At 39.5% G+C, this 27853-nt stretch overlaps 1 protein-coding gene and 1 non-coding gene across 2 annotated transcripts; one reads left to right on the forward strand and one right to left on the reverse strand.

The window, feature by feature from the left end:
* Nucleotides 1-220: 220 nt before the first annotated feature.
* trnaq-uug (transfer RNA glutamine (anticodon UUG)) lies at nt 221-292 on the forward strand. The gene has a single exon. It is a non-coding gene; the product is annotated as a tRNA-Gln (tRNA).
* A 791-nt stretch (nt 293-1083) lies between these two features.
* On the reverse strand, nt 1084-27275 carry calcrl2 (calcitonin receptor-like 2). Its single transcript, XM_085781182.1, has 13 exons — nt 27111-27275; nt 12972-13029; nt 12628-12802; nt 10887-10994; nt 10583-10695; nt 9341-9432; nt 8887-9013; nt 8599-8752; nt 7624-7684; nt 5521-5587; nt 4566-4784; nt 3988-4029; nt 1084-3801 (listed from the first exon to the last, which is right to left on the reverse strand). The coding sequence occupies exons 1-13, from the start codon at nt 27158-27160 to the stop codon at nt 3508-3510; spliced, it is 1560 nt and encodes a 519-aa protein (XP_085637308.1). The 5' UTR covers nt 27161-27275; the 3' UTR covers nt 1084-3507.
* Nucleotides 27276-27853: the final 578 nt, after the last annotated feature.

Raw genomic sequence — 27853 nt, forward strand, 5'->3', positions numbered from 1 at the left:
ACCTAGCGGCACTGACGGCTCGTTTCGATACTGTTTCGATACTGAAACACTATGAATGCTAACACGTCATGCTAGTCTTTCCAGGTTTGTTAGTGTTATGATGAGTCAGTTGATGAAACGAACCTGGTTCACACTGTTCACAGATTACTCTTTGACACAGGATTTACACGGGGTCATCTGCTGCTTCAAAAGCCGAGGACCCAACGAGGCGGTACCGTTCGGTCCCATGGTGTAATGGTTAGCACTCTGGACTTTGAATCCAGCGATCCGAGTTCAAATCTCGGTGGGACCTCATCCTTTTCTCCTTTTACTCGTTCGTTTTGCTTTTCATCCATTGATCAAGGAGGCTTTATATGTGGACAAAATAGCAGCAGCTGCAAAGACACATGCAGTAAAAGACAGCCCAGTTTCTTGCATTGATCGTTTCCTGCTCACAGTGTTCCTCAGCTTGTTGTCCTGTGCTCAATTGGTCCCGTTTTCAGATCTTTTTAATGCGACAAATCTGCTTTCTGTCAGAATAGAAATATATAGATGATTCCTCACTACACTTTTTGCAAATGTAGCCTATTTATTCAAAATAACATTTTTAAAAAATTGAATTTTGGGTATCCTATTCAAATTTATATAGGCCTATCACTTTTGATCCTCTTGGGTTCACATGGTTTCAAAACAGTAGCCTATTTTTCTTTTTAAATAAAAAATCTAATTTTTATTGACCACAAGATTCCAGTGAAGGCATTGATAATGATTTTGATGGAAGTCAAGTGTAAAGGAAGGAATTAAAGGAAAAATATAGACCATTAAATAGTTCATGTTTTCATGCTGCCAAAAGTTTCATGGTCAACAGGAAGACACCATGAAGATAAATTGAAAACCTATTCCTGTATATGTTAAAACCTATTCCTTTCTGTAACCAACATGCTTTTGTTATAACAGGAAGTGAAGTGGACAATATTTCCTTCTCAAATAAAGTTGAATACAAAGCTGTGCTGAAATATAGGCCTAGCTAGCAGCATTTGCTGCAGTGCAGTAAAATAGAAAAAAAGTTAATTTATCATTTATGAAAGTCACACTGAAACCACATTTAAATTCAAACAACTTTATTTCCACACATAAATGGCAGTGTTAAAAATATATTTACAGTAATATGCTTGAATTTAACATTTATGTTTGACGTTTTATTGGAATGTTTCTCGAATTTCTTTGCAAATGTGTCCATGACAGCTGTTTCTCTACTGGGCAGCAATAGCAGAAGTGTAGGCTACAGGGTTTTTGGGACCCTGAGCAGAATGAGGGGGTGGACTGCTCTCTTAACACAGCTGTTTTCTTACCACAATTGTGGTTTATTCCCTTATGCATCTGTGTGCCCTGCTGTATCCACACTGGGGCATTTGTATTCCCACCATGTTGTCTGTGGATGCATCCTGGAAAAACACCAAAGCACATTTGCTGCTTTCAAACATAAGACTTGCTCAGTATGCCAGTGGAAATTGAAATTGTGCTGGTACTGCAGCCTGCCAGTGTGCATACAGCATAGTACATGTGCAATGGAAATACTATTAAATAAGTGAAATGGCAGTGAAATTATATTTGTGCAGTTAGAAATAGTAAAACAGCCACTACAGTAATAATAATATAGAACTTTACAAAGCAATAGGAACACTATGATAATAATATAATAAACAAGTGACAAATCTTTGAAATTGTCTCCTTCCCATGCTGACTCAAGTGCACATAATAAGAAATTAAAAAAACAAAAAAAAACAACAACACTTATTTCAAACAATTTATACACAGGTTTTTGAATTTTTGGCACAGTCACTTTGTCTGTAAAAGCTCTCGTAATCACATAAATGTTTCAGGAGATTAAGATCTCCTGTCATTTAAAATAAATGTATAATAATACAAAATATTAACAAGTTGTAAGGCTGGTGTTTTTGTGAAAAGCACCTGTGGACACACTGCTCACATGCACTAGCTACTCCACACACCATAGCATCTCAGAGTGCCATGTTTCTGCCAAAATACCCTGACCCTCTGTGTTAATGGAGTGAGGAGAATGACTGAGATTCAGCATGAGTGAAATGATTGCCTCACCCCAGAGCTCCATTATCTCTGTAATTCTCCTATACTCAAAGCTCAGCTCCTACTTTGAATTAGAGGAGTAATTACCCATAATGTTTCAGCACATAATCTACGTAGTTCCAGGAAGTAAACCTTCAGTTTGAATCAGATGAGGCTTAAAATTAACCACACGTTAACATGTTTAACTCTCATTTACCTGCAGGATGTTATACTGTTATACCTCCTCGACGAATCTGAAGCCTTTTCAAAATTATACATTTAGATGAGGTCTGTTTATTTAACATAGAGGTAAGGTAATCGTTTTAGCAAACCTAAGATTTGTGTAACTGAACACACTGACCACAAAATTAAAAGCAGTCATATGTGGCTTCTTCTTTTTATTTTAAACTTAACATTTACCTGCTGAGAACTAGTTTTTTACATTATGTGACTGTTAATGTCTAAACATTAATCTTATGAGAGCTAAAAAGCTTAGATGATGCTGATGGCATCAGTTGGTTCTCAGAAATGTTATAGGCTACTTAATTATATCTTTCAATTTCAGATCAGATAAAAATAAGTAGATTTCATCTCTAGCTAAGGCTAACACTGGCTGTTTCACCAATTAGTGTTACTGTGTTGTGTAGTTATTATCTTTGTTACACATCTAGTGTAAGTTATACATAATATACATTATTATTTGATGAAACAATGTCAAAAGGCAGTAATGTATCTGTTGTTTTTGTATGACAAATAAGTCTTTAATGTGTTACAAGTGAAGCAGCAAATGGCAAATGCACACGTGTGACTAAATAACTCTTATTTTTGTTGAATTTGAACTATTATTGTGCTTTTGTTGTGTTTCATCCTAATGACACTATATGCTGTGGGGGTTTGATCCTCTAGAAAAACAGTTGGGGATGTAGGCTTTCCATGAGCCACAGGTCTAAATAAAAATATGTACAGGTCTAAATAAAAATATGTAAAAAATAAAATAAAATATGTGTGATCACATCAGTGGGCTATGACATTCATTGGTCACAGTGGTGTATGGGTAAAGCATCCAGAGGCTTTGTAAGGCAACAGACTACACACACCTAGAGTTGTGCATCTGTGATATCTAGATGGCAGGTTTGGCATTTGCACCTTTTTTCCCATTCTGACAGGAAATATAAAAACTAGGACAAAAACATTATTAACGTCATTTTACAGAATTACACACACACACACACAAAATTAAGTCCAGAACTCGAGGTGTTGCTGTAAAAATATGTGTGCATGTGTGTGTTTGCGTGAGAGAGAGAGAACACCACATGCTTTTTAAGTGCTCTTCAAATACTATGTAGATAAAGATACACTGCCCAGGCAGTTCACCTTTCATCTTTATTATGAAGATATACCTGTAGCCTCAGTCCCCCTGTAGCCTCTCTGTGCTTTATTCAGTCAGATGTCAGTGGTCTCCATCTTATTGAGCATGTCCACCTCCCCATTGCTACAGGAATTGCTTCTCTTTGGTTCCCCATTGGCTTGCACCTTGGACAGAAAGTGGTTGTTTTGTTCTGAGGTTTCGGAGTGGGGCTGCTCCAGGCTGATGGTGGCACTGACACGGCTTGTTTCGGTGATGGAGGAGTTGGTGTGGTAGTTAAAGATGTTACTGGCAATGGGTGTTCCTCCCCAGCCAGTTTTACCCCAGGCGAACCTCCACTGAGCCCACTTCCTCTTCACGGCTTGCTGGGCCTGGACGTTAACAATGACAGTCGAAAGAGCATTTGAATAAAATAATCAATATTTACATGCTGTATCTTGTAAAACATTTTATTTTTTGCAAGTTGAAAAACCCCAATCTTCCTGAAGCCTGTCTACGGTTTTTATTAGGTTAAACTACCTTTGACACATGTAATAGGCTACAACATTCAAACGTACCTCAGCATTGCAGAAACAGAATATAACTGCCACCATGAGTCCCTGCAAATGCAGATGCAAATGACAAAAATTAATATCAACACAGACACATGTCAGTGATATTATCTGTAAATGATAAATGTTATTTAATTAGAAAAAGTGTTTTCACATGCAAGTCAAATTATTTAATTTGGCAACCTTTGAGCTTGGACATGCTTTAACTTCTTCTTGTCTAGTTCCTGTGAAAATTCAGCTGTATGTCCAATTTTTCATAGGCAAGAAACCAAATAGCACTTGGTTATTCATATTCAAGAGCGGAGAGGCTCTATCAGGCTTTGGAGCGCAGTTTAAATTGCTGAAAATGCTTTTAGTTTGATGTTGTTGCTTATTGACGACAGTGTTAATGGTACTTAATATTTGGAAAAACCCTTATGCAGAACACCAGCTGTGTTTGGAACAGAAAATGTGAAATCTTATAGTCGTAAGAGAATTTGCAGGTTATAGTTAACTTCACCATAGGAGCTTGTAAAACACATTCATGGTGTAAATTGATATCTGTAGCAGTGTCACCAAGAACTCTACTTTGTCATTAACTGTACCTGGAAGTGGGAGGAAATATGTATGAAGAAATCATAGATGGCACGGCTGATGCGTCCCTCCGGCCTCCAGGGGAAGAGGATGAACTGGACGCCCAGCAGAGGGATGAGGATGAGGGTGGCCCTCACTGCCTTCATGTAGGTCGTGGACTCAGCACAGTGGGTTTCCTTCAGCTTTGTGATCAGGACACGGACGATGTTCAGGAGGAAGATGAAGTTCACCTGGATCGATTGTTGATGGGGAGGACGGAAAAGACAGAGATAGAAATCTGTTATAAAAATAAATAAATATCGCTGATGGATTTGACATCAGGAACATCCTTTCACACTACCTAAGGAATTACAATGACTGGCCAGATGGTGGCACTATAACAACACCTTCGAATAAGGAGCCCATTGTTTTTTCTGCAGGGTATTTAAATGGAACAAATATAATTTTCATGATTTTGATTTTGTCATTTCTAGTTTCAATTATTTGTAACAACATGAGTGTTAAGATGAGTATTTCCAAGGCTGCTTGCTGTATTTGCAGCTAAACAAATAAATAATGCATGATGTGTCTGATGAAAACCTGCCAGTCAAAACAAGTAATTACACACTGGCTAATGGAAAAATAGCAGTGTGGTTTAGTATAAATAAAATTGTACATGAGGTGTGCAGGTTTAAACATATTCTACTTGTCTGCCTCCTGTGTTAATTTGAAAAGCAGATTCATCTTCATTTCATTTACCTGAACATAAATCAGAAATTTAGAAACACACACACACACACACACACACACAATCATGATGACAGTAGTGAGTGAAAGTAGGACATCCTCATCAGCTCCAGAAGTTTGTGGATAGGAACAAAACTCCAATTTCAGCCACAGAAATCCAAAATCCTAATACCTGAACAAATAAATCAACAGTAGTGTTATGTGAAGTGAAGGAACTATACACTTTCAGTAATTACTCACCGCCAGAGCAGCTTGAATGGGCCCATGGATGATGTAGACCAGGTGAGTGTGGACACTGATCCAACATCTGAAACAAACACAGAAGGCAGGCACTGAAACTCCTGACTGTATTCATGCGAGTGTTCCCGCTACACACCCAGATGTATCCCAGAATGCATTGAATGCCAAAATGCACTAGCAATGACTGAAACAGATTTTAATTTAAATTTCCAGTGTGTGGTCAGTGTATCTAACCAACAGCTGTTTGTGAATATGTTGCAGTTTTGGCAGGTCTTGGCTGCCACTGAGCATCCTCAAGAGATGCACATTGTCAGAAATTCTTGCTAATGTAAGAATATATATATATCTGGGCATTTTTATAATTGACATAGGCTACTATACAGTTGGAGCGCACTACCACTATATGAACAGCACGTAGCTGAAGGTTCTGAATGCATCTTAGGTCCACTTGGCCAGCACTACATCCACAGGTTCTTTGACTGAGTGAGTGATAGAGTTGTCAACAGGGGACATTTACCACAGGTAGACATGAGCACAACTTGATTAGAGGAAGGCTTTTATTTCTAATTCCTTCCGTTTGATGTATTTAATTGACCAGATTGGTATTGTGGTTAAAACACTCCTGTTTGCCCCGTCAAAGACACTGCATTATGCATTACACAAAACTTCCTGTAATCATTTCAGATTAAAAACCCTCTTTGAATGTGCAGGTAAAAGTCCTTTTATCTCTTAACAGAACTCAAATTAACGTGTTAACATGCTTTATTAAATGTGCCATCTCATTTCTGGTTACTGGTTCTTGTTTCTTTACCTGGTCAGTTACAAAATGGCATCTCTCTCGCCCAAACACTCTGCTGCTCTCTCTGCTCACTGTGTCTTATCTTTATTATTCCACAGCCTCCTCTAGTGATAATGGTAGAATAGAATAGAATAGAATAGAATAGAATAGGTACTTTATTGTCATTCAAAATACACAGTGTGCATAGAACGAAATTTCGTTTCACTGTATCTTGGCACAAACAGAAATATATGTGTATATATATATAAATAGTAATACATGTAGTTTGTTTGTACTGGAGGTGAGGAATTGCAGAATTATTTTTATCCAAGTGGAGTCTGGTGGTGTTGGTGAGGGTTGATTACATTTGTGAACCCAGTCCCAGAACACACACACACACACACACACACACACACACACACACACACACACAATATGCTCTCAATGAATGAATGACAGCCACACAGAATATTTTATGAGTTCTTGACCCAATGTGGTCCTGAAAGCCAGTCCGACTATGGAACGTTGCGTTTTGACCAGTATACTATGTTTATACTCAGTCTTATTATATAAGATCTGATTAGTGATTATCAGAATCCGTATGACACAATCTTTACTGATGTTGGCAACTGTAGCTATGTCAGCTTTACTATTCATGCATGTATGGATCTGCTTTAATCAGTTCTTAAGTCTGAACAGTGTATTAGCCATGGCTATAAGTCCTGTATACTTTGGATTGGTGGCACTTCAATTACCAATGCAGGTGTCCCTGACAATACATCAAACTATATAGCAGGGCCTCAATGATTTCTCGGACAGACTGTCACACACTGTGGAATCACCACCATGTTTGCAAGATTAAAGCACACAGAGGGGGAAAAACATTGTTCTATACAAGATGGACACCAGTGAGGGCCAAAGAACATAAGAGGAAACTGAACAGCTGAAAATCATCCTGCTCAATAAACCAGCTACTGAGCTGAAAGCAAGAAGAGTGAGGGAAGGGAAGAAAAATCTCACTGAGGAACTACAGAGGGTGGACAAAATGTTGTTAAAGAGGGTTCAGGGGGTTTATGTTTCTTTATCTCTTTCCTCTTTTTCTCTCCTGCACATCTGAAGCTTCTTTAGGGCTGCTCTTGTTCTGAACTCAATCTCCATTTCCCTACACTCCCTGAGGAGAGGGAGAAACCCCGACCTGGAGTCAGGTTTCACAGTTCCATTATTGGTCTTGATCTGGATGTGAGCTTCACTGCAGAGAACAGGCAGCACGTTTAACTACACTGGTGACATCTGCATGGATGATTCACCTAGTAGCTACTTCTTACTTGTCATTAAAGAAGAGCCCACGCGCCACAGCGTACGTCAAGGCAGGCAAGACGGGAAAACCTTCGGATGAAGGACACAAACAGAGGCAGAAATTGTTATATTATATATTTTCCCATAGCAAATATCAAAGGTTTTCAGTAACTGTACCAGCAGCAACAACAAGGTGATAATGATAAAGGCGAAAATACGGCATGTACCATACTCATTCAGATGTAAAAAGACACAACCTTTTCACATAAAAGAATCCATTTGGAATGTGTAAGAGCTGTTGAATGTGGCTGCACAGAGAGGCCGACTGAAAGCCTGGATAAGAGTTTCTCATGAAAAGCCCACTTATCCGTGCACAGGTACAGCCAGCCTTCAAGGTGACACTTTTTGTGTTGAATTATGTTTTTAATCTGATTCTCTCAGTGCAGCAAAGATCTCAAGACTGCTAACCTTGGAAATACTGTCACTGTGGAAGATAAAAGCATCTTTGGAGAACATGGCTGTCAAAATCAGTGTTGCCGCTAAGATATATCTACAAATGAATTATCATTACATTATATATGCAAAGGTGAAATTGGAACATTTATAACACATTCAAGTGATTATTTAATTCTGAATGTTCCCTATATAAACACATTTAGTGGTTTCTACCTGGAACATACATTCAAACTCAACACAACTGTTACCATGGGCCAGTTTAAAACTATGATTACAAATCATTTTGATTTTGAATGCAATTGTTCTTAATGGTGTTCAGTCCGAGAGCTTTTTTTGGCAGTGCTTCATGTTTTATTTCTTTCTGTATTTGTTTCACTATAATATAATCATCTGTGTATTCTGGATTGAACATCATGTACCAATGTTTTTTTCTGCACACATCGTTACAGGACTATACAATCTTTTATATGGTACAGACATGACCACAAGTTGGAAACTTGCATTGAAATGCCAGTGTCAGAAGTGGAAGCCAAATCGTCCGAACTCACCCCAACCCAGAACATAGTACCAGAAGAGCTGCTGTTCCCCAACAAACACGGCCACTATGATGAGCGTGTGGAGGTAGATGCCTTCACACAGCATCCAGAAGTAACTGGAAGTAGATGTATACTGAGTCAGCACAGCCAGGACCTTACAGCTCACCTGATGATGGACAGGAAACAGTAAAACTTCACTTCAAATGTGCCATGGTGACATAAAGACATACAATCAAAAACAAACAAAAAATAAAGTGGATTTCTAACATATTGAGATATAACTCTAACTGAGTAGCTCACAGGGTTGCTGCCATTTATGGTGTGGTTACTGGCAGTGACTGAGAGCCACATTATAGTAACAATGGAGTTCAAGATGAAGGAGAGAAACATGTTCTTGTGGATGGAAATTCTCTGGCAGCTAAGACTCCTAGAAGAACAGAGACAGAGAAGATGGATGGTTTATCAGTTCGGGTTACTTTAGATGGATGGATCATTAAATCATACTAAAACATAGCCTAATAATCATTAAAAATTAAAATGTAATGATTTATATTTTCACAGGCTGTTAGCACGACTACAATGCATATGAAATAAGATTAAAATATTTCAATAGCTTAGTGTTGTCAGTTTTACCAATGGGATAAAACACACTGATCATAAAACATAGGCTACTGTGTGAAATTATGAAACTAAATCCAAGCATAAAGAGTGGAGAAATGTTCAGTCAGCCCAGACAGAAGAAAACTTGACTCACTTGAAGTAGGAGAAGATGATCAGGCAGATAACCAGGGAGACAATAGACAGACCATGACCCACCATAGCCAGGTAGTAGAGACTGATGGCAATCTGGAGGGAATGATGGTTTCATTAGAATAAATTGGGATAAATTCACCACTTACTAACAATGGCTATGAGTTCATGATGTAAACAGGCACCAGCAGTTTTTGCATTCAGTGCTATTACAATGAGATCTGAACTCCAGAACAATTCTGTGTAAGATGTTGAGTTTGAAGTCTAACAATGTAAAGGTAATATATGTAGGCTACTGTAATATACAGTATGTGGACATATACAGTATATCTAGCCAATACAAATATGCATTTATATGTACTGTATGTATGCATTGTCATAGACATGTATATCCACCCCATAGTCCATATAATTGATATTATATAGGCCTACAGTCAGTAGGGTTCAAAGGTCTGAGCTAACTGTCTCAGAATGGGAAAAGAGTGTTAAATTGTGAAAAATAAATGGTCTTAATGATACAAATTTCATAATGTGTTTCTCCCTAATCAAGTCATTACCCTGTAAAGTACCTTGCGGTTATAGGAATTTCACAACATAGTGCATGTGATAATAATCTATCCTCTTAAAGGTGACATAACGACATATATCACCCTTGATATCGGACATTGGGACATGTGAGAAGCAAGGGGATTGATATCTGCTTCAAAGTTAGAAAGAATTGTGATATGTTATTTTTGGCATTTCAAAATTTTACACAAACAACAAACACATAAGAGCGTAAAATAATCACCAGTTAAAGTTACATATTGACATTTCGTTTGAGATTTTAAAGAAATCTGACCCCACCGTTTGAACTGTAACTTTCAGCTGAGTGTGCTGGACTCAGCTTGTTCGCTGTGGTTTACAGTCTCTGGTGTTCATGCCAGTTCCGAGCACATGATTCAGTGAATCCAGACTCCAGTTGGCCCTCAGGTCATGTTGTTGTGCTCAGCTGTCCAAGCATGTGTTGTGTAACTGTCAAATATCAACATCTGTCACAAACCCCTCTGGTGTTGTTTCCTGTGATCAGTTCTAAATCACGCCAAAAGACCAATGGTGTAAAAAGGCCTCATTAATCCAGGACAAGCAAATGGTTGTGCGCTAAAGGGTAGCCTACTTGAAGGTGTTATTTTTTTCATCTTCTTATTCCATTTAATGACAATAGCGAATAAACCTTTGCAACCTTCTCATGCACATGGTGTTTTACCTGGAGTTTGTCACTGGTGTAGGCCTGACACTGGGTGTAGTTTGACCAAATTCGATTGCTCTCTGGGTGACGGAACCACTGACCATCAGGATTACAAACTTTGGTAACTTTCTCTGTTGAAGGCAACATGATTACATTACATTAAATCATACAAACATTCTTTGTAAATGTAATAATTAAGCAAATTAAAGCCGAGGCTTGGCAATTGAAGAAAAAAAACAAATGCATAACTGTCTAAATACTTACACTTCTGGACTGCGTGTGTATCTGAATGTGTTTGTATGTGAGTGTGTTAGAGCCTTACCAGCAGGGTCAAAATCCTGAAAGTACTCAGGACACATCTGCATGGCTGTCCCTGGAGCTGTGTCCCCCCAGCATAGCCAGCCGTCCCACGTACGATTACAGTGGGAACCTGCAGAGGCAGCGCACACATGACAGATGTGTATGTGTTTTTAAACTGGGCATTTTATTGTGATACTGTTTCCTACAGGTGCAGACTTTAGACATGACATGAGGCTATTCTGTCATATGAAATTCCAAACTGGTGCAAGTCTAGAAAAAGAGATGTAAAGGACTACTAGAGTGTAAACCTTTTCCATTTCCAGTTACAAAATGATGTATGCACAAACACATGCACTCTGTAGGGGGTGCTCTTTCTCTGCTCAGCACTTGAGGATTCACCATTGTGGGGCAGCAAAGATGATTTCTCCTCTGCATGTTTAACACCAAAAGTAAAAGCTGATATCTCCTGTATGATCTTCCTCTATAGTAGCCTATTACCTATAACTCTAGTAAAAGCATTTAATGTAAATGATTAGTGTCATTTTGATTAGCAATTGTGAGAGGTATAATGAAGTGTGAAATGAAAATTTTCTTTTCTTTTTTTTTAATATGAGAGAATCTGGTTATTTGAGAATCAGCTTGTCTTCATAAACGTTATGGCTTCTACAATGAAGGTTATGCTATAGTCTTTGTTTTATGAATTGTGCAAAGAAGCAGAATGTTTTAAAGGATCATTTGAGAAGCAACCTAGTCTCAGAACAGAGCAGGGCAGAAGTCTTCTGTGTCTGCGCTGTCAGCATCTCACGTGTCACCAAGGAATCATAAAGGTAGAGAAGTGTTTAAATTTTTAATAACCTCCCTGCCCGAATGAGTCATAAATTATCTATTCAACCTAAATGGTGTTACACTTATATAATCTTTGTTTCTAAGCGTGGTCAGCTCGTACAAAGAGCGTCAACAATAGACGGAAACCTGGTGGTACCAGGTTGCACAGTGGCATGTTGGGAAATAGAGCACAAAATAACATTTCAAAGGCAGTGAAGCACTGAGCTGGAGTAAAAGGCACTGGTGAAGAGACAAAGGGCAAGTTTCCTTTCTTTCAGACACACTTCCTCTCTCTCTCTCTCTCTCTCTCTCTCTCTCTCTCTCTCTCTCTCTCTCTATTAGTGTATGCACATACTGGAAACTATAGGTCAACCGGTAATGCATATAGATGTTATTAAATTTTTTAAAATAATATGTGTAGAATCTTATAGTCTATACCTATGGGCTATTGTTTGAATATTTTCTCTTCTTTAAATATTCGTACTTATCCAAATCAGGTTTTATTGTGTGGCATCTTTTTTGTTTTATTGTGCTGCACATGTTAATTATGCCAGGACTCAGAAAACACACCTTTATCACACAGTGTTATCAAAAGTGAGGTTTTTTCCGTGTATATCAAGGAGTGACAACAATTCATTGTCAGGGGAAAATTAGTTGTTATAATAACCTCCATTGAATTCTTGTCAAGACACCTTGCAGTGGTACTGACTGACATATCAGGGGTCTAAGAAAAGCAGTAGACTTAATCCTCTGAAGCACATTAATGTTTGTACTAAATTTAACAGCATCAAAGAGTGACTTTTGTTTTTCTTTTAAAGTATTTTTCTCTGCCGTTATTACAGTGGCAGTAATGGAACGACAGTAATGGGAAGAAATCCAGCAAAAATATTTCTGCTGTTATCAGCTCAGCTGTGAATAAATAGGTACAATCTCATCACCTTCTTCTGTACGTGGCGGATCGTTGATTATCTTCAGGTAGCACTCAAACTGAGCAGCCAGGATCTGGTGTCGGGAATTTCCAAGTACGGCGGATATGTCGCTGAAATTATCCTGCTGCTCATTTTTCTCCATTTCCACAGCTACCATGGAGCCCACATCCTCAGACTGGGACACCTGGAGGTCATCCAAGAATACAGATAAGGAATACTGGAGATAATAACTGGAAAATCCACATACAAATACCAATAGTGAAGTTAATACACATTATTATATTATTACATTTGACTGGACTTCCAACAATATATGTGTGACAAGGATATAAAGATTTGCATCTAGTACTCACCTCTGTGCCCACAACCAGTGCAACGATCAATGAGAGTGTTAGAGCTCGCCACATGTCTCTAGAAGGGGATACAGAGCATTGCATTTTTAAGACATTTTTATTTGCCAAATAATCATATGAAATCTCAGTGCATGTGACGTACAGTAAAAGCTGCATTTCATCCCAAACTGTAAAAAAGAATCTGAAAACAATAGTCATACTGTAATTAACAGCAGAAACAAAGAACTATGCAGTGTTAATGTGGATTTCAATGTGTGTGAGCTTGCGTGTTTGTGTATGTTTATTTACGGTATGTGTATTTTCTCATCTACCAGGACAGGAAGTTCATGCTCCAGCAGTCATTCCTCTTTACTGTCCACTCAGGGTCAGAGAAACAGATGAGTGTTTATTATTATTTTTGGGCAAAAGGGCAGCAAGTTCCCTTTAGGGTTTCCTCTGTAACGAGCCTAACAATGCTGAAAGAAATCCTCAGCGTGAGGACACGAGGAAATATGACGTGCCTCATCTATGAGGAGGAAACCTTGCTATGTGAGAGGATAACATTTTATCATCGGCTGTGTTCTTTCATTTTGATGCTGAAAAGAACATAATATTTGTTGTCAATCACGATGGGAAATAATGTGTTTCAGGTGTCAATAATGCAAATATATTAACTGAATATTAGAAACATATAAATATAGCTTGAAGCATCACTCTGAAGGGGAAATCAGAAAGGGACACTGGAAACTTTTAGTACTCGAATGTGAAAAGCAGTTATGGTTGAAATTGCCAAGAAACTCTTTTTAGAGGCCACAGTAATGAAAATATTTTGACGGCTGAGAGCAAAGGAAAGACTAATAGAGAAATAAAGGAGAAAGAAATGTGGGAAATGCTGTGCGTCAGGGAAGGGAAGTTTCGGGAATCAACGCTTTGTGTAGTACGGACAACCATTCGTCATTCTTTGTTTGGAGTTCTTCTACCTAACCTGCTCTACTTTCTTACGTCCAGCAACGGACATAGCAGAGCAGAGGAAAAACAAGACATAGACCAGAAAAATCAAACAGAGATGTCTAATTAAATATGCTTTAGTGACTATTTCAAACTGTAATGCATAATGTTAAGTGCTTTTTTTTGTTATGTCTCAGTATCAAAGGGAGACGGTTGTGTAGGGTTGAGTTGTTTGTACACAAAGGTAATAATTAAGACATTTTATTAAGACAATTAAGACAAGCCTACTTTTCAGTTCATTTTCTTGCTAATTCTAGCTAATCGTATACTGCTAGCTATTGGTAATATTTCTGTATGTATTAGGGAATTTTTTTTTTTTTTTACAGTCCTCTCAAGATTAAAGGTACAATATGGAAGAAATCTAAAGCAACTGGCCGTAAAATCCTCCTAATATGTCACAGAGACTCAGGAATAATGTTCATATGACATGATGAACTCACCAACAACAATAGTACAGCCAGAGTATTCGCATTAAAAATCTTTTTTGCAGACTGCAAATCATGTTTATGTTTTGAATTTACGTGTTGGCATGTTGCGCCACCTAGCCCTCTCTCCCAGTCACGGCGGTGTCAGTGGCATTTCAGCCTACGGTCTGCTTCCACTGAGCTGCCGCTACGACTGTGTTTTGAATTTGACTGCAGTAACCGTTTTTGGCCACATTCTTACATATGGCACCTTTAAATCATTGTTATTTTCATCGAGAACACATTTGGCCTAATCTTAGCTTTGCAAAAATAGGAAGCTGGAGGAAATAGTTAATGCATCTTTAACTTAATCAGCTCAAGATGCACCATACACCAAAACTGTATTGTATTCATACTTATAAGAAGAAAAGAAGACAGTGTGCATTGTATTTTAACTAGGTGTTAGCTATAGTAGCCTATGTGCTACAACAACATTAATTTTATAGTAATTAAACTTTCAAATAGGCTACCTCCTTTGAAGATGGGTCTTTTCTATTTAGATGTCTCTGTGACCAACGGCAACTACTTCACACTTGCATCGCTGTGTGGATTTAACAAATTAGACTGTTATTAGTAGATGTCTATTACTGAGCCAGTAATAGCCACATTTCTACAGCTTTATATTCATATTATATAGCCAATTTACATTCACTTATCTAAGTCCACGGGCAAAAAATGGCAATTATTCCTATTTCAGTGTCTTTTCTGGGGTTTTGTTAGTACTAAACCATGGTGGACAGGAAACTACAGCGTCAGAGACCCATTAAGTTGTAGCTTAACACATAATACAGCCCATCAGCTCATAAATCATCCTCAGTATCTTCCCTGCTCTGTGATCTTTAAATGATTTCCTTCAAGTGACAGACAGCGCAGCTGTACGGTTCGGTGGCTGTAATTTGACACACTGAAAGCAAAATTAAAGACATTTGTGAATTAAAAGGCAACACAAACACTGTTATTTTCAATTATCACTGTTGCTGAGCACTCTGATGGTGATTTCTGTATTTCACACAACAATGTGACATCGTTTCCCTTCAACAGCAGCTTGACTTTCTGTAGGCGACGACAACCGTACACAGAGACACTCACCAGCACCCACACACATTCATTTATAATTATAATTCCATTCAATAAAAACCAAACAATGAATGCCGTTCTGTCTGTTTTGTACACAGTTGACTCCAGCGATGCATTGTTCCCAATCAGGACATTGTAAATCCAAGGACACACGTGCACCCACATTATAATACCTTGGCAGTGCTCGCTGTTTGCCATTGTCACCAATGTACACTGCATACAATCCATCTGTCAACTGTGGTCAAGTAGTTTGGGTTCCTTGGTTTCTGGTAACAATACAAACTGAGAGGTTGTTGCCTCTGACACTTCCTCTGTCCCTGTCTTTTTGTCCAGGGTCATCACCTCTATTTTTTAAATCGAGGTGCTTCAGAGCACGAGACATACATGTAAAAGAATTTTGTTTAAATGTATGCACATATTTGTGCAAGGCACACTGGTTGTTAATGATAAAGTGTGTGTTTATCTGCACCCAACCACATGTTTCCATCACTCTCACTAAAGGAAGACATATCTGTCCCCTACTATCTTCTCGTCTCATGTTTTCCTCTCATTCCTGCTCTTTCACAATCTTTTCCCCCCAACCTGTCTCCGTCTCCTCTGTTTTTTCTCTTCCGACACTGTCGTCTGTCAACATTTATCCCAGTCACTGTCTCATGCTTGAGTCTATGTGTGTGTGTAAGTGTGTATGTGTCCCTCATGCTCCCAGGCTGCTCTGGCTGCAATTCAAGGAACAGGGTTTGTTGAGATCGTCTTGTTGCTCAGCCCAGCTCTGTAAAGTGATGAGGATGTCAACCACTACTAAGAAGGTTGTTTTTGTCTTTCATCTGTGGCCTATGAATAGTTCGATAGGTGGAATATTTGATGTTTGGTTTTATACACACAGCTTGATACTCATGTGTTTGTAGCAACAACACCAATTGAAATTTAAACCCTGACCTGTGCTGTTTTGTGGGTGCGGTTGCTTGCTTTAACTGAACAATAGATGAAAAACAACTAATTTTTCCAAGTCTCCAAGACAGTACAAAAACACACTCATTTTCAGAACAGACAAACAAGATTATTCGCTTTGACGATGTAACAATGAGCACAGGCAGCTAGAAAAGACGGTGTAATCTATCTCGGGCAATATTAGCATTGCAGCTATACGCCCTGAGTGGGAAAAACTAAGCCAGCGCAGAATGAGTTTTTCGGCTACAATGTGGATATGAAAAGGCTGAACCAATGATAAATTGACAAGTATACTCCATGTGTTTAACACGTAATGTTGCCTAAAATGATTAAAAACACACTAATCAGCCACACTGTTGCACTGGGTGATGTGTTCCTTCATTATGATGAATGTACGCACAATAGTCCATTGTAATTAAAGGCGTGTACACTGTCATACTGCTAAGACACTATATAAGGGTACTGACTGAAAAAAAATTACATTAGTGATGTCTAAAACAAATAACGTGCCTTGGTGTTATATAAAAACACAAACTCAATTTCCAATGTCCACTTTCAGTAAGAGTGGTTTGAGATGCAAACCAACAAATTGTTGTTTTCAAAATCATAATCACAATGCCTTTATTGTCATTGCAAAGGATGTACAATGAACAGTTTAGTGCAACTCCACTCAGTGGTACATAAAGGAATAAAGGTGCAAGACAAAAAAAAATAAAAGACACAAAAACAAACGGCCCATCAACTCGCATATATGATAAATAAACTGGTACAGTAGCAGCGATAAATAAAAACATATCAGTGTGGAAGAGCACAATTCTAGCAGGTTAGTATTACTGTACTCAGCCTTTCTACTGCAAGCTGAAAGTGAGAGTCCAGTTCTAGTTTTGTTGTATTTGTTGGATGGACTCACAATAGCAAACATGCAGACTGTGTACTGCAAACCAGGAGTGAGTTTTTTCTTATATTTTCTGAATTATTTTTCAAACATATTCAGTTCTAAGGCGCCTGTGAAAGCTCCCTTCCTTTCTCACCATAACAATACATAATGCCACGACAGCAGATGATCTACGTTGTACTTGTAGATGTCTCTGTTCATGGATAAATCTCGTTTCAGTGTATTCCTTTAAAGGAGTCCTGATTTCTTTCTCCAGTGTGGTGTTTAGATGGTCTAACAGCAGTCATTGTCAAACTGGAATGTGTGGTTTGCTTGCCTGGTAACAGCTGTAGAAACAAGAGCCACGAGTGCAACATGTGTAGCCTAGCCTCACACGCACAATAACACAAAAGTCATCAGCTAGGATCATAAAACATATGAACTAATGCATCAGCCCTCAAAAGAACCCACATCAGGCTGCAGCCGTGCCTCTCGGCAACCATGCTGCCAAAGGTAAGTGAGGCTTGTGATAAATGCACCATCTTTTATGTGCATGAATCACACACCTTGCAACATACACACATAATCACAGATACAAATGCGCCCATGAAAATGCTGCCAAGCTCAGTATAATCATCAGAACATGCAGCTTCCTGCAACTTCTGTTTATTTTAAATAAGAAGGGCAAAAAAAGAAAAAAAAATAGTATCAGCATATTTAATGAAAAGAGAACTTTAATATTTTGTATACAGTATCAGTGTGTCTGAACTGGTCTGACTGGCTTCGGCACACCACAGACAAAGAGGACACAGGGTTGTGTTTGAGCCTCAGGGTCCTACTTTATATTTAGAGACATTCCAATGGAGACAAATCTCAACTGAGGGAAATAAACACACATTTCCTGAGCCACAAATTCATACAAAGGCTCATAGGATGAGTCATCAGTTAATCACTTAACCTTTATATTAAACAAATATACTTGTTTATAACCAAGAGGTTCAAGAGTGGCTATGGTAATTCCTGCCTTCCTAAGTACAAGCAGGTAGGACATAAATAATAGAAACTGTTCTTCTCAGTAACTCATGCTGGGACGTAATCGGACATACAGTAGACCAGCCACACCTGGCAACAGACAACAACTTAGAAAGAGCTTTCCTGGCTATGAGTAGTCCAAACAACAGTTCTGAACTATTGGCCCGGCCAGCGCTCCACACTTTCATCTGCCCCCACTGTTTAAATATCACCACTCTGTAGTGTTTCATCCATTCTTGGAGTTATTTTCCTCAAACTTTCTCTCTCTAAATCAATTATGATCTACAATTCCCAGAATTCCTCTGGATCGATCCCAAGGAATGGTAATTTTTCAATTAGATGATGGATGTAGCTTGGTACATCTGACTTCTACATAAGGTTTTTTTCTTCTTGGACATTTATTAAGTTTATACATCAAAATATCCAGCATCTAGCGTGTATTTTCTGTCATGTTCAAAACGCTGGTCTTCTTGATTCCAATCGTTCAGTGAATGACAACCCTCGACATCCTAAAACCTCACCGCGAGAGTCATGCTGCTCTCAAGGGGTCACGGGTCATCAAATGGGATGATGGGAAATCCAAACATTGCTGTTCTACTGTACCAGATTTAGGTTCATTGCCCCATGCACCCAGCAAAGTGGAGTGCAGATGCTGCTGTGTTGTAAAACAGGATATTACCCTGACCCCATGGCGTCATTTCTGTTTGAGGTATGAGTAAGAGAAAAAGAAATTGAAAGAAAAAGACAGCCTTAACTTCTATAATTAAATTCATGTGTGACCCCTCTGCAGAACTCTGTCTATGTTCAAGGTTACATTTTTTCAGGGTGGAACATTTAATATTAGCTACAGAGAATGTACATTTGTCTTCATAAATGCAGTGATTGAATGCTTTGCTTCATCTAATTTGAGAGGATCCAAGTACATACATGTGATGATGAAGAGAGAACAGAACAAAGGTCAGGACCCCCCCCCCCCAAAAAAAAAAAAGCTAAAGTAAAACATCTAAGAGCACATAAAAGAAAAACAACACAAGGGAAACCCTAATTTTATGACAATGTTCTTCTTTAAAGATAACTTAAAAAAATTAGTTTGTTTGACAGAGATATGATAAAATACCAGAATTAACAAGAGAGAGCAAAAATACACAGCTGCTGACTCGAGAGCAGCCAAGAATGAGCTGAAAGTCTTTGACCATTTGCAGTGTGATGTGGTCAACAGACTATAGTAGGAAATTATAACCTGCCAGGTTCTTATATTAATTTGATAATTGAAGGAAAATAAATGACTTTTCAACTCCCTGCAGAAAATCACAAACTTCTGCCTCTAACTTTGATTTTTATTATATTAATTCACAATTGAGTCTGTTCACTTCAAAACCTTTAGAAGACTTCAAGAGACTAGGATCACTACTGGGTTATATTTTATTTGAACATTTTCACTTTAATAATAATAATAAAATATTTCTTTCTGAATATCTAATCTATGATATTGAGCAATTCTGACTACAGTAGTATAAGTTACCAGTGTTGGAATAAGACCCTATTAAGATACTTTGTTTGAATGATAGTATAAGTAAAAACAAAAATGTAACATTACAAGTAAAAGTCCTGCACACCATGGAGTATAAATTGTGGTTAGTTGTAGTGTACTCTGCTACAAAATATAAAATTCGGATTAATTAGACTGTTAAAACTGAAAGTGTCAGTAGTGTTTTACAAATATAGCTGCTTGAGGTGGAGATAAGAGTTTATTTTTTTATTTTTAAGACCAACCTAGGGGTCAGGCCCCACCAAAGGGCCACAAGATAAATCGTCGGGTGAATGATGATCAATGAGTTTGGAGAGAAGAAAAAGAAGCAGAAACATCAGCATGGCGTGAAACCCTGCACCGGTGTACACTGTAAACTCATTGAGGTATCTGAAAGGTAACATAACTTTACGCAACCTACAAAAACGAGCTCTTACTCCACTGCAGTGCTGATTTCATGTCTGATTTCAGATGAATAAAGTGGTTCTTGGTGCAGCTGCATCGTCCTTGTGTCTGTTGTCTCACTGAGTTCAGTCTGAAACTCAGTTTTCAAACTGAATTTACTCCCCTCTAATGAGCTACTCTGGTCGACTGTCTTATAGGTCAGACTGTCAGAGCTCCCTCTGGGGAGTGTGTGTGTCTGTGTGTGTGTGTATCTATCACACGTTATGCCTGTTTATTTGTATTCCATGCGGGGGATGCAGAGAAGCAACTCAAAACCCAAAAGCCTGTGTGTCCCATGTGTCAAAAGGTTTGTGTGTGTGTGTGTATGTGTGAGGGAAGGCAGAGGAAGGATGAAGGTTAAGGAGGATGCTATTATCTTCCTCTGTCATCCTGCGAACACTTCCTCCCTTCACCCCCCTCTCCACTTTTAAACTGCCCAACAGGTTAAAAATAAGCCATTGTTACACATACACAAAGGGACGTGGAGGGGACTTTCATAGTGAGGCCACACAGCTACATCCTCATGGGCTTTTAATATGAAAACACTGAAAGTTGATGTGTTGACACAAAACAAATCTAATTTCCACATTTGAGAAGCTGGAACTAATTATTTAAAACACATTTACATAAAAATGCTTAAATTATTATTTAGTCAGTCTGTTGATTTACTAATTGATTAATTGACTAATTGCAGCTCTAGTGTAAAGATGGTGCTGCTGACTGTGTGCACAAGGTGTGATCACAAATTCAGCTTTCACTGACTCTGAAATCTCTGTTTTAAGAGAACACCAATATCAAACCAAATGGGATTTGTCAACTCAATACTTTTCCTAATCAATTGCAAACAGCACGAACAGGATCGATGAAACCATCATAATTTTCATATTTTCAGTGTAAGTACTGTGGTGGTGTTGGCGGTCGTCCTGAGACTAATTAACATACCCATGATGTGGGTCATCAGGATGACCTGGGCCAAGGTATGAGGTGATTTGTTGCCCCACCTTGCCTTTAGGGATGCACTAATCCAATGTTAAGATCGGATATCGGCCCGCAGATGTTGACTAAAAAGCTAGATCGGGTATCGGATGGGCAGATACATGACGCCGATCTATTCACTTCAATTCTGTTTGTGACTAGTGCTACATCAAGTGTCAACAATCACAGGGCAACAACGTTTTACAAAGTTAGGAAAGTAATGTTAAAGTCAAGTCTGGGTAGGGTTCTCAAGTCTTCATTGTAGAAGATGGCAAATAATTGGCATCAAAAGCCACCACCTCTGTTCAAGGATGGTCGTTCTAGTTGGACATAGATGGTCTCCTTTACTCCTCTCTCAATCCATTGTTCTGGAAAATCCTCAAAATAGATGCAGATGTAGCGGCGTTGGCTCTCCTGTACTGTGCCATGCCACACACATCAGATGAGAGATGAAACGTCTACAAGAACTGAAAAACCACCATGACCCAAATACATACAGAGATATATTTCCAAAGACAAAGATATGTGCTATGAAACAGACAATTCTCTGGGCACAGGTGGAATTAATGACATTAACTCTCTCAGGAAGCCTGATGTCCACAGTTAATATCTGCAGCACCTGTGTTTGATGAGAAACGTGTGTCAGGGTGCTCAGACACAAAGCAAGGTCTCATACCAAATGAAAATGTCTCTAAAGTGCCACTGTCTCTATCTGCTAGAGCAACAGCTGCTAAAATGGACCAAAAGTTAAAGCAGAAGTAAGCGGAATATTTGTGTTAATATAAGTCTTAAATAGTTATATCTTCCGACAGCAATCACTTACATAGAGTGTTTGGTCTGAAACACGGGTCTGTCAGTCACTCTGCTCTGCTGTAAGCCGAGGAGAAAACTTTCCTTGTATCCTACATCCTTTATCCAATGAGGAGAGAGAACAGCATAAAGGGGAAGTCCTCTCTGTGTGTGCAGCCAAGGGATGCGCGTGAATGTGGTGACGTAGGGACGAGGGCGGGGACTGCTAACTCCATCGGCTGACAAGAAGTTAGCCAAAACGACCGGATCGCTTACTTCTGCTTTAATAGTTTGAAGTTTTATGTCTGTCATATTGAGATTTTAGGCTAGACCAGGGGTCTAGCCTAAAACCTAGCCTAAAACCTTTTTTCATCTGAGAGCTACTTTAACAAAATGAAAATGGCCGAGAACTACTCGTGTTTTGTAACTTTCATTCTTTTCATTTGTGAAACAAAACTCTGTTTCCTACACTTTGTGAAAATAGAATGTTTTTAGCCTCGTTCATCGTAATAGCTGAAAATATTACAGCCAGACAAAGGAGGCTGAAAATCACAGGACATATCTGTTCTGATAATACAAGTCAGCTGTCCTGAAATATTCGTTTGTCTTCTACAATACACGTTCTACATCTTGGGACCGAGCTACTGTAGCCTACATGAAAAACAGTAGGGGAGACACAGCCTGACGGGGAACCGGGATTTGACACAACACCGGCAAACACTGAGAACCGCGTAGCATGTTGCTGCAGGAAAAGCTGGTCCGTGGAGCTGAATGGTTAATTTTTATCACATGACATGCAGCGGCTTGCTGCCTCCAAAAAATGTACACGAAAAACAGGCGCGTTGCACCGACTGCGCACAGCTATGGCATCACTTTGGGTTGTGAGCACATAACACGCATCTACATTGAAAGTGGTGGATTTGTGTGCGCAAAAGTCGCTACATCTGAACAGCCCCCGTGAATGCAGACACGCTTCAACCAAGGCGGCAGCCAAAATCACCCAGGAGGCCCACCATAGGCATGGAAAATCCTGGATATGGTGCAGGTTTGCCAGATGACCATTCAACTTACCAGATTGTTCTCAGCAATTTGCCAAACTTTCCAGCACCCTCTCGTGGACTGATCCCTTGGTTTCGTCTCAGCTTCCTCCTGACCACCTCTCCACGTCTCCACGCCACGGTAAACCTGACAGACTTCAAGACTTCGACCACCACTTTTGTTTATCCATCTCCTGGTTTTGTCTGCCTGTGGTTGCGGCGTGCCCCTCACTGGTCTGACTTCACCTGCTGATCCTCCAGTTCCCCGTCCATCCATGACCTTCCGACCTGCCTGCTCCCTCTCGTCCATTTGCTCCATTTCTTACTGCCAGTGTAGTCCACTGTACTATCCAATAAAAGTCATTACAAACTGCTTCCGTTGTACTGCTATTGGGTCCTACCTCAACCCGTTACAACCACATCTATTTAAGAAGAGCAAGGAAGTGTAAGTGTATTAAAGAAGTGAACCAAAAATGCACAGTAAGACATGTAAGGGTTTTTAGGAAAGAACATGAAAAGAAGTTTAATTAAAAGAACACTTGTTTAGTGTGGAGTTTAATACTTAAGGAGCATGTCTGGTTACTTTTGCTGCATTGTCCTTTTTTCCCTCTACAGAGCTCCCTCTACAGTTTCAAAATGCATATTTTCACTGTCATAAAAACTAACTGCTAACCCTCCTCTCTCCCCCTGGCCATGTGCATCTGTTTTCAATGAAGCCGGCAAGAAGGCAATCCATGGAGCGATGTCTACGTAGGGGATTAACATTAACAAGAGATTACGTATTACTGGGCGTGTTTGTGTCATACTGCCGTGAAGCAGTCCATGTTTCTTGTGAGAGGAGATCTAGGACACCAGGTCGGAGGCGCTGATCTTGCAAGGTTGGTTTTCGGCCAAGAGACCCTATGCAGAGAGCCTCCAAGTCATTTAACCAACACAATTACTCCAAAGCTGTTTAATTAAGGTAAAAATCTTAAATAGTTCCTTGTTGAGCATGGGGCCCGCACATACAGAGGCTATAGTCCTTGCTGCAGCCGGCCCCAGTTGGAATCCCCCAGCGGCCTTTTGCTGTGTGTCATTCCCCCTCTCTTTCTCCCCATTTCCTATCTCTCTCTGGCTATCCTGTCAATTAAAGGCATAAAAGCAAAAAAAAAAAAACTTTAAAAAACAACAAAAAAGGTCCTCTTTAAAGAGATGTCTAGATCCTCAGAGGACAGAGGATATTATAGTATATATCATTTGATTCAGGGGCTCTGAACCTGTTCTTCATTATGAATCAGGGCATGAATGATATCCATTTCCCACTGTTGAAGTCCTGTGTTTCTTATAGACTGTGTGGAAAGTGCTGCTCTTAACACCGTCTGATCCTGTAAATCACTTACGAGGTTCAAACTGGCAGCAGCGGGATTTATAGCAACTGAGCTGTCCATCGTGTATGAGTGATTATGGACTTGGTTATTTTCCCATACTGGACCCCCAAAATAGCTGCTCCAGCTTGGAAGCTTTTCCGTGTGGTGTATTTTTATTTTTCATCTGTATTTCCTTGTCCCTGAGGTCGTAAAAGCTGCACAGGGAGTACAGACCAGAGATGAGAGGCAGCGCTCCCCAGACACATGGTCAGACCTCGATAGAATCAACCCCCCCCCCCAATCTAACAGAGCACAGTCTTTCCCACCAGTCAGCTGACTGTTGAACCCTGTGGGCTGCAGCAGGTTGTAGGCTACAGCAGCAATACATCAGCTTTACAAATCCCCCACCCCCAAACATCTATCAGTCAGTGTGGGAGCCAGCACACACAGTTCTCAGATATGGTCAGCCTGACACCACATTCACCACCAAAGCATTCACATCAATTGTTTTCTCTTCTCATTTCATTTCATCTTAGGGGAGAAACTTGGGAAAGTTTCCTTCCCGAGAATAAACAAACTCCTTTTCACACTATCTTTGAATTATCGGATCCACATTTTCCCCATGTGAAGGGAGTTGGTATTGTTCATGAAAGCCAGTTAATTAAGCTTTGGCTTTAAATATTTGCACCAGTCGTGTAATTCCTTACCATTCAAAATGATAGGAAGTCTTTGCCACTCTCACTACAACCCCCTGCACCTATTATTTACATACAGTATGCAACCCTGACGTGTCATCTACCACTGAGCCTAAAATAAGCACAAGAAAAAGAGGCAGTGAGTGGGGGAAGGGGGGGGGGGGGGTTGTTGGCTTGTTTGTGTTATGAAAGGGAGGGGGGACTGCAGAGTGAGTGAGTTGGGGGGTTAGGAGCAAAGTAGCAGCCAAAACACCTATTAATACACTGATCGCTGCCCAACAAGAGCAAGCTGTTCCAGTCAGAGATGCACTGGGACACTAGTGGGGGCGTATGTGGGGGGTGGGGGGTGGAAGTTTCCCACGGGCAGATGCGTGGCCAGACCGTGGAGTTTGGAGGTATTCAAAAGTCAAGTAAGGAGCTGGTCCGAGGGATCGATGTCTTGGGTGTGAGGATTACAACTTGGCAGCACTATAAGCGGAGGGGGGTAAAGGGTATTCCTGAAGACACTCCACTCAAATGGAGCTAATTATAGACAGAAACACACAAAGCAAGCATGGAAATAGCCCTAGCTGGTGAAATAAAAGCTGCCTGGCAAATTTTTCAGAGGCGAGTCCAAGGCTGAGGTATAATATCAGTGGCTGTTACTCTATTAAACAGTGTGAAACTGAGATATCTGAATAAACATACATATAAAACACCAAAAGCTTCCTTTTCCGTGCACAGCAAGGTGATAAAGTAGCGAGCAACGAGAGCAACTTCTGCAAGTCAGGAGTCTTTACTGGTGATTGCCAATGTGCATGTAAAAGTGAATGAAAATCACCTGGGAGAAATGCAAATACCTAGAAAAATAACAAAGAGCATCTGTCAGAGCATCCAGCCTGTTGGGAGAGTGTTCACAGTAGATGTGTGCATCACCTCCATTTTACCTGCACTATTTTACTACATGCAGGAGTTAATTTACATAATTTCTGGAACTCAACCTTCATCTATCTGTGAGAAATCAGTTTTATTTTATGTTTGCTGGCTCAGCTTTCGAATGGTGTGTGTGAAAGCTGAAACTCTCAGTTATTAATATTCATGTTTCATTTCTCTGCGTGCGCAGAACTCCTGCACCTCAGTTTACACAAAAGCTCTAGCTCCTGCTTTAAAATGCTGCTGTGTTAGAAACCCATTATACAGTAAGTGGTGTGAGTCTCAGAGCTCTTACAGGAGCCACTGGTCGTTTCCAATAAATGTCTAGATTACTGTAATATCACCCATTTTTACTGTCACATACCAGTCACTTCTGACACTGTGTTGACTCACTATACTGCCTCATGTTGACCTAGAACTCATCAGCCATCTGTGGAGATTATAACAGCAACACCCCTACTCCAACATGTCTGTTCTATTTTATTCTACTCTGTTTCTATTTCTATTAATTTGCTATTTAGACTTGCAGCTGAAGAGACAGGCAACCTGCCAGCTCAGGGTGTGACCTTCCTTCAACCTGTACTATTCATCCCCAATGATATACAGGAAAAAGCACAGTGACATTCCATTATTATTGTGCTTTAAACACTTTGATCGTGCCTGAGGGTGTCACCAGTTAGTCTACAGTCACCAATTGTGTTTAAAGACATAGACACAGCCTAATAATGATTCAATTGGAAACTTACAGTGTAGCTTATTTATGATAAAAATAAATAAATAAATAAAAATAAAAACTTACAGACATCAAGGTGCTTTTGCATAATTAACACAGTGACTTAATTTTTCTTGGGTAGCCTATTACATCGATATGTTATGTGAAAGGGCTCCATCCGACTTGTAAGGATGGGGAGTTGGGGAAACATTTCACACAACCGCATTAAAGTGTGAAGACGCATAAAAACCACCACATTAAGTCATGTTCCCAAATGTCTGGAAGCCAAACTCTATAAAAGCAGAGACTTGTATCCTACCTTTTCTCTGAACGAGTTGTCAAACCGATAATTCCTGCAAATATCCCCATGTTTGCATGATCTGAGCAGAGAAGTCTCTCATGCTGTCTCTCTGTCAACACTGACCAGCCCCGACCACTCGGCTACAGGCGACACGGGGAACAATATGAAATGCAATTTCCTGTTGCCACTTCCAAAATAAAGCACCGTCAAATTGTCTTGAAATGTTCGTTGTTTTGAAGGACCATATTTCGCGGCTACATTTCAGGATTGATGTCCTTACTGAAATTAGATAAAATTTTAGGCATCATAGGCGATTTTATTTAGTCTATTTATTTATTTATTGTAAATTGTGTCAATGCATTGTTAAAATTCAGCAGCGATACTTCCAGGCCTACTTTGAATTTTTAAAAAACCCTCATCAATCTGACAATTGTAGGATGGAATTTCCCAGTGAATGCACTGAAAGAAATGGGAGAAAAATCGTCATAAGTACGGTAGCCAACATTAAAATACTTTATTAAACATTTCTATTGAAGGGCGTGATGTTTTAAAAAAAAACATCACATGTGCAAATTATTAACAGATCATTCAGCAAGCAAGTCGTCAATACCGGCTGTAAAGAAAACAACTGAAAAATAGCGACTGATTTCCACGATGGGCTGCAGCTGCAAAACTCCACCTGCAAAGTACAACAATGACATCTGGTGTTTGCACTCGAGTCATCATCTGCAAATACAGTGAATAAAAACAAAGGCAGGAGA

This window comes from Trachurus japonicus, chromosome 7 (genome assembly GCF_045865225.1).
Source record: "Trachurus japonicus isolate A0001 chromosome 7, Traja_1.0".
Lineage (NCBI taxonomy): Eukaryota > Metazoa > Chordata > Actinopteri > Carangiformes > Carangidae > Trachurus > Trachurus japonicus.